At 56.1% G+C, this 13,857-nt stretch overlaps 2 protein-coding genes across 2 annotated transcripts; both read right to left on the reverse strand.

Moving 5' to 3' along the window:
• Positions 1-2,026: 2,026 nt before the first annotated feature.
• On the reverse strand, positions 2,027-6,904 carry B0H18DRAFT_1127585 (uncharacterized protein; the record flags this gene model as incomplete). Its single annotated transcript, XM_048035289.1, has 15 exons — positions 2,027-2,041; positions 2,093-2,147; positions 2,199-2,401; positions 2,467-2,908; positions 2,984-3,072; positions 3,122-3,253; positions 3,382-3,743; positions 3,804-3,942; positions 4,001-4,108; positions 4,167-4,271; positions 4,580-4,626; positions 4,681-4,942; positions 6,325-6,727; positions 6,762-6,823; positions 6,872-6,904. The coding sequence occupies 15 exons, from the start codon at positions 6,902-6,904 to the stop codon at positions 2,027-2,029; spliced, it is 2,457 nt and encodes an 818-aa protein (XP_047885321.1).
• A 1,895-nt stretch (positions 6,905-8,799) lies between these two features.
• On the reverse strand, positions 8,800-9,380 carry B0H18DRAFT_961369 (uncharacterized protein; the record flags this gene model as incomplete). Its single annotated transcript, XM_048043047.1, has 3 exons — positions 8,800-9,036; positions 9,085-9,128; positions 9,227-9,380. The coding sequence occupies 3 exons, from the start codon at positions 9,378-9,380 to the stop codon at positions 8,800-8,802; spliced, it is 435 nt and encodes a 144-aa protein (XP_047885322.1).
• Positions 9,381-13,857: the final 4,477 nt, after the last annotated feature.

The following is a 13,857-nucleotide window of genomic DNA, read 5'->3' on the forward strand; positions in this document are numbered from 1 at the left end:
GCACGATCGTCGTTCGCAAAGACCTGCCAAAGATCTGCCGCCAGTCGTCAATGTGAAGAACGTTCAGGACCTCAGGCGCTGGGAAGGCTCAACGTACTCCAGCTGTTCTCCATCGTGATCTGCGGGCTGACACCGATCGACCACCTTCTCGCATGTCATAGGCACATCGTTCCGAGCTGGCATGGTTCAAACGGCTGTCCACAGACTGCCACACACACTATGAGACCGTGGACGCGCTTGACTCGATCGACTGAAGTATAGGCTGCTCACCCTTCTTAGTAGTATGTGTTCTTCTTCAAAGTGTGTCTTGCGCGTCTCATTTGCACTGGGTCTACGGTCAACATCGTCTGTCATCCCGACGGGGAGACACCACCGCCGGGTACGTCGATCGCCGTCGCTAACCGGAGGTTACTAAATAAGGAAGGCGTTCAGTACCCGTCGGATCTTCCCTGCAATATTCCCAAAGAGGCAGGTGGCAGTCCGAACGTTTCGCCGACCCACTTTGAGTCTGACTGAGTGGCCCAGACCAGCCACAGCGTAGTACCCCTTGCGATTCATTGTGCATCGATGTATATGGTAGATACGATGTTTTCATTCTTTCGAGACAGCGTAGGTTTTAGCGTAGCGCAGCAGAGATATAAAAGTGAAATACAACACCTTTACGTCACTGGGGACAAACTGGGTTGTGGCAGCGCCTAACATTGGCCTAACATTGGAAGACCGTGTAGATTAGTAAGCGGCGGACTAAGGCCCCCTAACACTGGACGAAAAGTGGAAATGTCACGCTCTTTGTTCGAGGCCCTCACATTGCAGACTAAACACCGCATGTCAGGTGACACGACATTGGTCGTGTTTGTCGCCATGTTAGGAGGCCGCGCAGAGGTCGATCATTGAGCATGTTAGGACAATGCTCGCGCAATGCGCGACGCCCTTCCAGAAGCCATGTGCGGGCCCAGAACAAAGCGGATATAATTTATGATGTAAGGACAATGTACGTGGGCCGAGCATTATGTATTTGCGGCACCCTAGCAGGTGCTATGTTCGGCCCACTAAAAGGCGTGATGTAAGGCGGCCAAATACGGAAAGCCCAGAATGGATGTTCGGAAGCCTGACATACTGCATGGTTCGTCACTATGTTAGGCGGCCAGAAATTCTCTGTGTCGGTCAAACGCGTTTGCGATTCGCCAAACGATTCGCCCATATTCCATAAACGATTCGCCCGTACTCGCCAAATGATTCGCCCCCTACTCGCCAAATGATTCGCCCTACTCACAAAACAATTCGCTCCACCCACAAAGACAATTCGCCTCCACTCGTGTAAATCGAAGAAGCGACTTGCGTCCATTCACGACATCATTCGCATCCATTCGCATACTGATTCATGCAGATTTGCAACACAAATGGCGGGCGTGTTTGAGTGAAATCACATCAAGGTGGTGTTCGTGCATGTCGGCGCCACCCCCATATGGGAAGATGGCGTATCTTGACTGAACTGTGAGCGCAGTCGCGAGTCAGCGCTCATGAGATGCTGACTAGGGAGCTACGTACATGACCTACCTGCGCTGGAACGGAACACAGTTCGCGCGGAACCGTTCACCCCGCCGTCAGCTTGTCTAGCGAGCGGAGCCTGCCCGAACGACTCCCTGTGCGATACCCAGAATCCTTCCTGATTCTTCAAGATGTCTGCGAGCACTACACCGCCGAGGAACGCCATGCGTTTTCTGCGCAGTGAGTCTTAGATTTCTATGAGGGATTATCAGGACGTTCGACGTTCGGCATAGCCATCATACGCGGGACGTGTGGAGCATACCTTGAGCCGTCGCGCGACGGGTCACCGCCGAGCACTTGTATGAGGTAGAGTTGGTCCATGTCCTTCTCCAGCCAGCTTCACAGGCCATGGTACACGTAGGACACGATACGGCATCCTGGATGGCCTGGAAGAGCATCATTGATACGCCCGGTTGCTCAACGTCTACGAGGTGTGGCCGGAACATGCACTAGATCGCTGCGAATCGCTCTTGATCAGTCAGCCGTTCAGCAGCTGGACGCACTGTGAGCAGACGCACAAACTCTCGTATCGACGTGCACTTACTGCGTCCACGAGGACTGTTGCCTCCGATAGTCTTATGTCGAGGTACATATCGTAGCTGACGGTGAGTCCAATGGCTTCCGACTGGTTTTCTTCAGATTTCACGCACCTGACATAGCACAGCTTCTCCTGGATCTCTCGGACAGTCTTAAAGTCACCCGCTTGTTCGACCGTGTACCTCGCATGAGCCGAACCTTGATCAGATACCGCGTTACGTCCCGGCCAGCCATATTCAGCCAACGTGTGAGATGCAGTAGAGCGAAGCCATCGTGAAATCGTCACCGGTGTCGACGACCACACCAGTAGTGAGACCTGCGTTCAAGCATCAGTGGCTGCACGGCGGCGCAAGCTAGGCATCCGACGTACCTAGCACATACAGCAAGAACCCGGCCTGAAGCCCCCTGAAACCGAAGGCTGTTCTGATCAACGCTCCGTCGCAGCTCCTGCATCGGGTTCGCGTCAACCCCATCCATGTCCATCCCGTCTCCGCTTCCTCCCGCCTCCCCGTCGGCACCCTCGCTCTGCAAGGAGCCAAAGATCGATCCACCAGACATGGTCGACCAGTCGAGCCCGTCGAGCAGCTCCGCGAACACGTAGGTAGACCTCCTCGAGTGCGTGCGCAGGGGCCCGGTCATGACGCCGACCTCGATGTTCGCGCCCGGCGGCGGGAACACGTTGAACTCCGTCATTTGGACAGGCGTAAGCTCGTACTCTCCTGGCTCCCCCCGTAGCATTGGCGTTTGCGCCGCTGAAGCCGTCGTCCAGGGCCTACGGTTGGACACAGTCCAGCCCTCAGAGGTCCGACAAAGGCATGCCGGACTGCATCATGTCCTGTAGCTCACACGTCGATCAGTGAAGGCCACGACGCGTCTGGTGGACGAGAAAAACACGTACCCCATCAGCTCCAAAAGGGTTGAGTTCATGAACCTATAGTCGGGGTCCATGTTCGACGGTCCAGTATCATTCGATACATCCATCGCAGTCTTCTCCCTTCAGCTCCGCAGACGAGGATCCTGAGTCTGCTGCAGATACTACGATGTTCGGAGCATCCGCGGGAGCGGATGTTGAGGCAGACGACGCGTCCACCATGGGTAGCTCGACAGTCTGCGAACTCGAGGCCCAGGGGGGCGAGATGCGCTCGGCCGTGAGCGACACAGGCGCAGGCTACACTTTGCTTGGTACGAGAGGCGGGGGCATGCGTGAATCGTACGCAGGTTGCTTTCCTTTCCCAGCCCGTGGCCGTTTCTCCGTCGGCGGCAACATGACGGACGTCCAGGGAAGGACATCTTCACGTCCTGCGCGTCGTCCTCCCCGGGAAGTCGCCAGCGACAGACAAGGGACTGGGCGTCCAGGTCGGCGACGAGGCGGCCGAGAGTGGTGGAGAGCGCGGGGCGGTAGGGGTGGTTGAGATGCACAAAAGGCGGTTGCGGGAGCTGGGGAGGCGGCCCCGGGACGAAGAGATCCTGCTGAACGTACGGTACGTGACGCGACTTGGCCTTCTTCAGCTCCTCCTTCACTCTCGCCTTCTCAGCCTTCTCCTCTTCCTTGCGTTTCTCCTTGTCCTCCTTCTTCACCGGTTGGAACTTGTACCCAGGGAACACCTGCGGATGCTCTTGTCTCTTGGTATCGGCGATGTGTTCATACTCGTGCTTGACTCATGGATTCCCGGACTTCCAGGTGAGTGCGATGTCGCGCGAATCGTCAGCTTACAGACGCAAAGCAGAGCGAGCAGTGCAGCGCGACGACGTGATGGAGCAAGGTGAGGTCCACGTGAGATTAGACAGATTGAGGTTGAGAAGGAGGACAGGTATGGACGTGTAGTTGCACGCGAACAATGAACGTTTTGAGTTGATCTGCAAGCGTGTCCCCTTGAGCGTTCGCACAAATAATATCGAACAAAGTGCAACTCACAACACTAGCCCAAGCAAGCGACGGCGTATCGTTCGTTTTCATCCAGCCGTTTGTCTTTGTGAAAGAGTTCGTGATCCTCACGTCCGGGGTGAACCCTTTAACCTCCGGCTACGCACCGTTTTGTGAAATTGGCTACCCCGGACGCGAGGTATATCCAGTGCCTGACGGCGCAGACGTTGGCGGAGGTGTAGAGCCAGTCAGAACCGGGGCAGATGCGGCGGCCACGGCCATCTGAAGTTGAGCGGAAGATGCGCACGGGTCGCCACTTCGACTGTCGTTGTCCCCGTCAGCCAGCTGGTCCATATTCAAGGACTGCAGCTGCGTTCAAGCATCAGTGGTGGCAGCACGGCGACACAAGCTAGGCGTCCGACGTGCCTTACGCATACAGCAATCACGTGGCCTGAACAGCGATATGCACGCCCTGATGCCCATACTCCTCGAGGACGCGGAGCTTCTCATCGAAGACGTAGGCCCATTTACGCACCATACTGTGCTCCACGGGCTGCGTGACTTGCAGGTCATTCCGGTTTTCTGTTGCCTCGTCGTCGATCATCATATCTTGACGACCGCCGTGCGAACTCGCTCCTGCGCCCGCAGGATCGGGCGATCGACAATCGACGGGAATTCTACGCGCAATTGCTTTCAGCTGAGGTCTACCGCTCGTGAAAAGATGGACGCACTGTGTTTGGAACCCGCATCACCGATTTTTGACGAGATGCGACCGATGACGGCCTCCCTATGAAGAATCGCCGCACGATTGACGAGGATGAGTGTTCGCAAGGTTTCCTGGCGGTAGATGATCGGGTGGAAGGAACTGTCGTTCGTCGCCTGCGGCAAGGCGCCCTCAAACGCGACTTGTCGTAGAACATCGTCTTCATGCTGTGCTGATGAGGGCGATTGCTGACGCGGTGAATTAGGAAACGTAGACGACGGTGTAGAGACCTTTTCAATCAAATTTCAGTGATCTGGAGTGCTTGCATCGGTGGCACCCCCGACGGCGATACCGACGTTGGCACGGGAGGAGGGGCGTGAGCACTATCACTGGTCTCGGAGGAGAGGCCTTGCGCAACTGTCGGCGTCGAGGATCATCCCGTCGAACGGAACGTCTTCGCCAACAGCGTCCTTGAGCACTTTGGCCGGGGATGTGGTCGTTGAGACAGAGACAACGATCAGTTTCCTTCGCGGAGAGCGAGCTGGTCGCCGATAACCACCTTGACCTTGAAGTCGAGGGCGTGCCATGGGGTCGCCGAGTGCTTGCTTGGCGTCCGAACAGGGATGGTTGGTTCATCTAGGCGAGACTCTTGCGAATCGTAGTCGTGACCGGGCAAGCGACGCGGTGTAGAATGAAGAACATGTTGGGACCAGTTATCCGTGGAGAGCACCGCACCCTCGGTCTCGCCCCGTTTGCAAGCTAACCCCTACGCACATTCTCAGTTAGTTACCGTTGAGAGCGAACTTGTATAGGATTACACGTACAGATCGCAGCGATAATCACCAATCTTCCTGCTCTGGTGAAGAGGTCCACCCGTGAGCACAGCATGATCGAATCGAGACGTCGACGGCGGCAGTCGGCGGGGACGATGTATCAGAATCTGCGAGCAGGAGGATGATACTGACGACATACTCCCGATCCAGGGGTTGTTGCTCGCCATTCGACAGAAGGATAGCGATAAAGCGCCGCACCTAGGAAAGCGTGTTCCATGTGAATGACAAGGGCCTAACACCACATGACGCTGGAAAGTGAGATGGAGAGAATAGCAACGAACTAACAATTACGTTCCTCTGACACAGGCATGCTCCCGCCGAGCAACTCGGGGCGACGATCGGCACTCCTTGCCAGTCAGACCGTTTCGATCCAACCGGAGGGGCGTGAAGGACATGCCCGACGACGATGGCCTCGCGGTCGACCTTTTCTGAATCGCGAAAACCCTCCGCACCCGATGAAACGAGTGATCTTTCCGCCTAGGATACTATGTCGGTGTGTTAGCTCAATATGAACCTGAACAAATAGCTTGCCAGATCGGTGTACCCACACGTAGCCGTTTCGTCCTCGCGTCCAATGCTTTTTCCGCCTCCGCAACGTAACATACCCAGATTGAGTGACCATCTCGTTATGACCTGTAAACAACTCATACGGCGGCAGCGCGACCTGCCTCCACACCTCCATAAACACCCTCTCTTCCCCTTTCTCCCGTTCTCTCGCCGGCGCTGCCCCTTGTCATCCGCCTCATCCTCTAACGACACACACTTCTTCTTGCCCGAATCCGCGTACCCGTTCGCGGATGCTCTAGGGGCGGAGCATAGCGACAGCGCGGAGGACGTACGGGAGACCGATGATCACCGCTCTCAAGGAACGCATTCAGGGCTTCATTCGTGACCGTGATCGCGAACATCGGGTCATGCAGGCACGCCGGCGCGACGTTGTTCGGCGCTTTCGTTCTGTATATCTCCCAGAAGCTCGGTGCCTTGCCCACCGCCCTGCTTGCACCCGCACCAGCACTCGCGGAGGCAGGCGTGACCTTGGCGATCGCGCGCGAGGGCAGAGCAGAGTAGAGTATGGACGTCAGGTTGAGGTGCGCCGCGAGATCCTTCTCGATGGTGCGCTGGATGAACGCCATCGTCTCCTCGTCGAAGGGCGCGTACATGAACGCGGAGATAGCGGGACCGAGGCAGTCGGCGATGCCTGCGAGCGTGAACGACTTGAGTGAGCGACGCGTCGTGGCTCGACTGATGCCCGTACTTCGTGAACGAGAGGACATACCAGTGGTAGATACTGAGGAAGCGCGGGACGAGGACGGGGACGACGATGATTGGCATGGAGGACTGCGAGGCGGGTCAGAGGAGCGCAGTTCAGGGAGGGGATAAACATACGATCAAGTGGGTTCCAGGCCCAGCATAGAGCATTGTACAGGCAGCCCAGCGAGCATCCGGAAGTCCTTCTTCTGCCACGAGATAGGCACGTACTTCGCGCGCCGTGGTTCTCAAAGCGAAACGAACCACGCGTCCGTCACCGCACGGAGTGTGCTTTGTGGTCTCCACCAAGACTCGACAAAGGCTCTTGACCATAGCAGGAGGACGGACGAGTAGACCGCTGAGTAGGCCTCGTGAAAGAAGTTATAGTACGCGCCGGAGACGGAGATGAACATGGAGGATCCCGTGTAGTATGAGAGGTGCCACGGAGTATCATGACCGACCATGACCGACTCGATGCGGTCTCAGCTGCTCGAGCCCGGCGCCGCGCCCAGGCCACCGTCCTTATGGTTGATGTTACATATGCGTGATTCAGAATGAGTCGTAGAGTCGACAGAAGGCAATAATCAGAGGTGAGATCAGCACGGCGGCAAGATTCGCAGTATGGAGGCCGCAGGTCTGTTCCGGGGCTGTCAGTGCGTCCATCATACTAACACGATATCCACTCACCGGTCACGCTGTGTCAGCCGTGCTAATGTACTTTGTGGACATAGTATGAGAACTAGCAGCTGCCAGTCGTTTTCTCCCCGCTCCTGACAGCACGCAAGCCGCCCGTCTTGAGGACATGTAGGAGCTTTGTCTATTAGCGCTCTGCCTGCCTTGCATTCTCGCGCGCGGCGGCATGCGTCTAGATGGCACTCTTGCTGGAGAGGAGCGAAAGGCGAAGATGAGGTCAACTCGGGGTGGTATGGCGACAGAGATTGGTGCTCAGCCCCGAGCAGAGAGAAGGGGTGTGCTGGTCGTCCAAGAGGATCAGAAAGAGTGTGTTAGGTCGGTATCCTTGACCAGCTCGGTAGAACCAGCCTCCTGTGCAGGTAGGGGACAGAATAAGAAAGAGCAGCCTGTGGTCGGGAGGGCGAACAAGTCAGGAAAACTGTATCCTCGCGCTCCACCACAGCAATCGGCAATTCCTTGGCTGACTGTGCGGTTCGATTACTTGAGACCTTCACGGCGATTACAGCTTCCGTCCGTCTCCCAATATGCTTCGACGGCTCCTTGAATCACCGCTACGGTGGTACCCCCTCCAGTCGTCGCGTTCTCCTTTGACCGTCTGACAAATCTCATTCGTTAACCATCCATCTACGAGTCATGTTGGCCGCTTACCTTCGCGCGGTAATGGCCACCCGCGTCCTATGGAGCCCACACTCACGACCTTTGTCCCTTCACCTTGAGATCGCCCATCACGACGGACTGAGGCACATAGAGCCTTATAGAGCTGTCCACTATATATGGTAGATCAGTTAGAGTGACGGAAGCATCTGTCGAATGTCTCACCAGTAGCAACGTACGAGGCCGATGTCGACGGGGATGATCTACTAGTATCGGCGCCGCGGGGGAGGCGCGAGCGCGACTCGCAATGCGCGAAATTAGCTGGATTACCCGAAATGGCAACTGCAGGCGATGTACAGTTCACGACTTTGCCTGCCAGTCCGGGCCCCATACAGTGAGTAGGTGCGTCGACGAACAAGAAGGCCGCCATTCCCTAAGTTTGCGCTTTCAAACGTTCTGACATCCATAATCCCGCACGCCCGCACATCACCTCCGTCGTGGACCTCGCCCATACACTTTCGCCCGCCCACCCAACGCCCACGGCCGTACGCTCATGCGCTCGCCGATCCAACGAGGTGTGAATATCTTCATGATAGCATTTATGTTCGTTGCGATTTACAACGGCTCGCATGACTCCAATTTCGAGATGTGGTGTCATCATAATATTACCTCTGCCAGTGCTCGCAACTCATATGCACATTCAGTGATCGGATAGAGAACAGTTACAAGAGATGGACTTGAAGATCCGTACAGGCAAGGACATATATGCTACGACGATTTCAAAGGAAATAGCCCGCCACAACCCATAACAGGTAGCCAGTCGTGGAACACAGAAGGAGCACGACGCAGGCATTGCAGAACGTGCGCCAGAAGGGCTTGTTGCTCTGTGGGCGAGCATCCTTGTCGTTCTCGCTGAAGCAGCGCCCCGCGAGCGACCAAAAACTCGCGGCAGTGGGCATCTTCGCTTTGTGCAGCACGCCTGCTGCATTATTAACCCAGCATATGGTCAACTCCGGCTGGAGAATTTCTCAGCTCTGTGTTCAAATAGATAGCGATGTTCGTACCTCGTTCAGTGAAACCTTCACGGTGTGCGAAGAGCTATGACCAGCTGGTCGTACACAGTGTGGCGTGTCACCCCGAAAAAGACATCTGTGGCAGCTGTCATTTCACCAGATCGGGGGAGGCAGAAGGGAGCGTCAAACTCACAATGATTATCAGTGAGTGGGATGAAGAAGAGCAACCCGGGCGTCGCGGCACCGCTACGAAGGTGCAGAGCGGTTTCATGGGTGAGGATCTCTTCGTAATCGCTGACATAGTACACCTTGCCCCACTGTCGGCCAAACTTCAGCGATTGATTCATGAGGGAATAGCCCAAGACTTACTTGGTTGCAGATGACGTTCGCGGGAGGCTAAAACAGCACGAACATGCGATAGCACAGTGGCGAGGGGAGAACAAAGCCATGGTGGTCGTCTGTTCCAAGGTCGGTTAGCTACGGCTTCGCCTTATATACTGCATGTGGCGCTAACATGCATCTGTGCATGTGGCGCCACATGCATTGTCCTTCGAGCAGCGGCTCAAGAGCCCAAGACAAACCTACTTCTGCCGAGGGCACCGTTATGGCTCAGAGTAAGCAGAAGGGCGCACCATCAACTACTAACGGATGCCAGAACGCCGACCTACCATACCGCGTGCATGAGGACAGGCAGGCTGAACATTGCTGGTGTCCCCAAGATGTCACTAGTGAGTCCACGAGCACAGAAGTACGCGAAGGAAGAGCACTTGAATGCGATAGTCACTAACAGCAGCGAGGGATGGCACGAAGCTGCCATGCTCTCTTCGCACCTTCAAGCCCTTGCCCTGGTGCCGCGTCGATCATATTCGGTCGATCGATGAACGCCTCCATGGCGTCTGAGTCATCGCCCGGATGGACAATGTTGACTTCGAGACCAGGACAGCCAGACGACGGGCTGGGACCGAAGCCAGGTGTATCAGAGCCTAGTCATCGCTCTCCGATGAGTTGACAGTGCTGAGGGAGGTGACCACGGGGCATCGACGGTAAAAACGGATCGCCGCCATGCAAGCGGAACCCGCCGTAGTCTCGTCACTGGAGTAGCGATCGATTCCAGAATCGCGTGGCCTGAACTCCTTCTGCAGCGGGGAAGCAGGCGCCTTGCGCTTCTGTCTCTCGTGGGGCTGGGCATCGCAGAAGCGATGCTGAAGCTGAATGATGTATCGGGGCCGTTAAAGAAGGAAGGCGTGCTCACCCTCCGACGAGCCGTCTTTCTTGCGGGATTGGAAGACGAGACGGTGACGAGGCTACGCGCTCATGCCACTACACGCAGAAGGCATCCCAGTTGAGCCGCCGTAGCTGTGGTGCACGCCTGTGAACACTCCGTCGCTGGGGGGTTTCTTTCATAACGCGATGTTCATACTGGGCGGGGACTTGTGACAGCGCCTGTCTTCGACGATTTCTTTCCACGCCTGGGATCGGACTCAAGACCCGCTCGTAGAGCTGGTAGACGCGCGCCGAAGACGAGGAACAGTACCGGAGCTCGCGCTGTGTGGCCCGCTAACGGGGGAACAGCTGGCGCCTGTGGGCTACATCATTATCGCAGTGGCCTGAGCTGAGAAAGCACATAACTAATTTTCAAAACCTACGACAACTGCGCCCTGCGCCGACTCTAGCAGTTCAACGGGCGGGAATGCGCACGTCGCTTCGTGACGTGCCCGCCCGGAAACGGCCTCTGCGACCTCTTCATTGCTCATCTGCCCCGTCTTCGTGAACATTTCGAGCGCAGGCGACTTGACCTTGACCTTGTCTTTAGCACAATGGAGCGGCGTCCGGGACACAGAACCGCCTCGAAAGCGCCCGCTCATTGTCGTCTGCGCACGCACATCAGGATCAGAACCCGAGCCATACCCGCTCTCATGGTTTGAATGAATCGCAGCATTGTCATCGACTCTGCTTGTCATTTTGAGGTGCAAGTCCGTCTCAGTGTTGACTGTGGCGTGCGGAGGTCGAGCGGGCAGCAGGCAGAGGCGCCAAAACGTCGAGGATCCGCCTTCGGCTGTTCTTTGGCTGACGCAACCTGTAACGGGGTGCTGGCTCTGGGCGCATCGGCGTAGCATACTGATGGGGGTGGCTTGCGCCTCGCGACCAGGAGAGACGAGAAGGCGTTGACGTGCTTGGCCGAATCTGCTTGGTGTCCAAGCAGAGAGGGTCGAAGATGGGGAGGCGACCAATGAGATCGAATGCGTTGCCCTCAGCCTCAAAATCATGGCCCTCGACCTCCTTGTAGGAGAAGGCGAACGCACACAAACTACCGGCGGCAATCTCCTCATCGTCACCTGCACCTCGGCCTTCTTGCGCGGGCAAACCTCGACGATTGTGCCGTTCATGCCCTTGGTACCAAACTTAAGATAGCTGGTCGATTCCTCGCGGTAGGTGATCTCGGCCCGCGTGTCAACGGGGTTTGAGCGGCTTGAGATCGAGGAGCTTGGTAGCGCGCGAGAGGTGTCGCTGAGAGCGCCCACATCGCCAGGGTCGATGCCTCTCGAAACGGAAGGTACGGGTCTTCTGTGATGTCGCTGAGACCGCGACGGTGTTTACGGCGGGAACAGTTAGAAAGTGTCGGTGATGGCGAGACTCTTGCAAGTCGTAGTCGTGACCGGACGAGCGACGCGGTGTAGAATGAAGAGCACGTTGGGACCAGTTATCCGTGGAGAGCACCGCACCCTCGGTCTCGCCCCGTTTGCAAGCTAACCCCTACGCACACTCTCAGTTAGTTACCGTTGAGAGCGAACTTGTATAGGATTACACGTACAGCACGCAGCGACAATCACTAATCTTCCTGCTCTGGTGAAGAGGTTCGCCCGTGAGGGCAGCATGATCGAATCGAGACGTCGACGGCGGCAGTCGGCGGGGACGATGTATCAGAGTCTGCGAGCAGGAGGATGATACTGACGACATACTCCCGATCCAGGGGTTGTTGCTCGCCATTCGACAGAAGGATAGCGACAAGCGCTGCACCCTCTATGACTAGGAAAGCTTGTTCCACATGAATGACAAGGATCTAACGCCATATGAGACTTGCGGATGCAAAGGCAAGGGATACGATGAACCTACAGATACGTACGTTATGTTCAGACTTGCTCAAGGCGACGGCGGGCCTCCTAGTCAGACAGCTTGAAGGCGTCCTGGGCGACGATGGTCTCGAGGTCGACCTTTATCCTTGTCGTAGATTCTCTGCACGCGATTGTATGTGCAGTGGCGTGTATACGATTTCGCGTCCTTGACCGGTTCGGTCGATCTACTCCCTGGGCCACTGTGCGATTCGTCTACTCGAGACCTTCCCAGTGCGCCACAGTCATAAGCCACTTCGTTCCGCACGACCCGGCGGTCGTCCACTCACGCACTTTGTTCATCTCCTCGAGCCTGAGATCACCCAACTCGCCCCCTCAAGCCTGGCGGACGCGCGCCGGCACAGTTCGTCAATGTGTCCTCAGAGCTCACACTCACATCAGAATCGGAGAAGGACAAATTTGAACATCTCACCAGTAGTAGCCTTCGAGGTAAGACAATAATAACTCAAAGACGAACATTCAACAGAGCCGAGAGTCAACGAACATAAGCACTGGCGCCGGGCCCGGGGGCATGGCCTCGCAAGGGAATACTTACCCAATATGGCAAGAGTAGTCCCAGGCACGTACCTACATCGCAGACGGTTGGGAGTCGTCAAGCCTACTGCACAACCCCCGGTACGTGGGTTGTTGTGTAATATATGTTCGTAATCGATAGAAGAGATTATTTGAAGAGGAGGAGGTCTGCGCAGACATCGACATACATGCTACAAACTTGAATCGACGGCGGCGATCCAGAGCTAATAGCCAGTCATGAACACTTTGAACGCGAACACACAGCCTGTCACCCAACAGAGAAGAAGCACGATACAGGCATGCCAGAAGGCATGCCTTGAAGGCTCAACCGTGGAAGGCTCAACCGTGGAAGGCTCAACTGGGGTGCTGAAGCAGAGCCCTACGAGCGACTGAAACTCCTTGGTATTGCCGAACCTCACTTTGTGTAGCATGCCTGTTCTTTCGTCGGCCCAGCAAATGATCGAATAAGGCTGGATAGTATCTCTTTAGTTACGAATTCAGGTGGAGAGCCGCGTTCCTACCTCTATAGTCACAACCTTCGCGACGCGCGGAAGAGTTATGGCGTTCGGCTGATCGTGCGCTGCGCTGCCTGTTGACACGAGGAAAACATCTGCGGTAATTGTAAATTCACGAGAGTGGCGAAGGTAGAGATGGCTAGACTCACACTCATCACCAGGAAGAAGTTTGACGATCAGAAACCCCGGATAAGGACGCCGCCATCAGGACGAACAGTGGCTTCGTGAATGGGCATTACCCGGTAATCACTGATACAGTAAACCATTGCCCCACTTTTGAGCAAACTTTAGCTGCTGACCCATGAGTGAAGGGCCCAAAACTTACCTCATTGAAGTAGGCATTTGCGGGAGACCTGTTATGATGGTCGTCTGTTCCAAGATCAGTTAGCCACGGCTTCGCTTTATATGTAGCATGTGGCACCCACATGCATCCGTGCATGTGGCGTCCACATGGATGGTCCGTCTCAAGAGCCCAAGACAGAGCCGGCTTCCACCTAGGGCACCGGTGTGGCTTGGAGTGAGTAGAAAGGCGCAACATCGAAGCCCAATGCATGATGGAACGTCGACATGGCTGTCAATACGGCGTGTGTGCGAACACGGGCAGACAGGCTTGAATATCGCTGGCGTCCCCGAGACTGTTGCATCTTGCACAGTGCAAGCCAGAA

This window comes from Fomitopsis serialis (genome assembly GCF_022376445.1).
Source record: "Fomitopsis serialis strain Sig1Antser10 chromosome Unknown B0H18scaffold_260, whole genome shotgun sequence".
NCBI lineage: Eukaryota > Fungi > Basidiomycota > Agaricomycetes > Polyporales > Fomitopsidaceae > Fomitopsis > Fomitopsis serialis.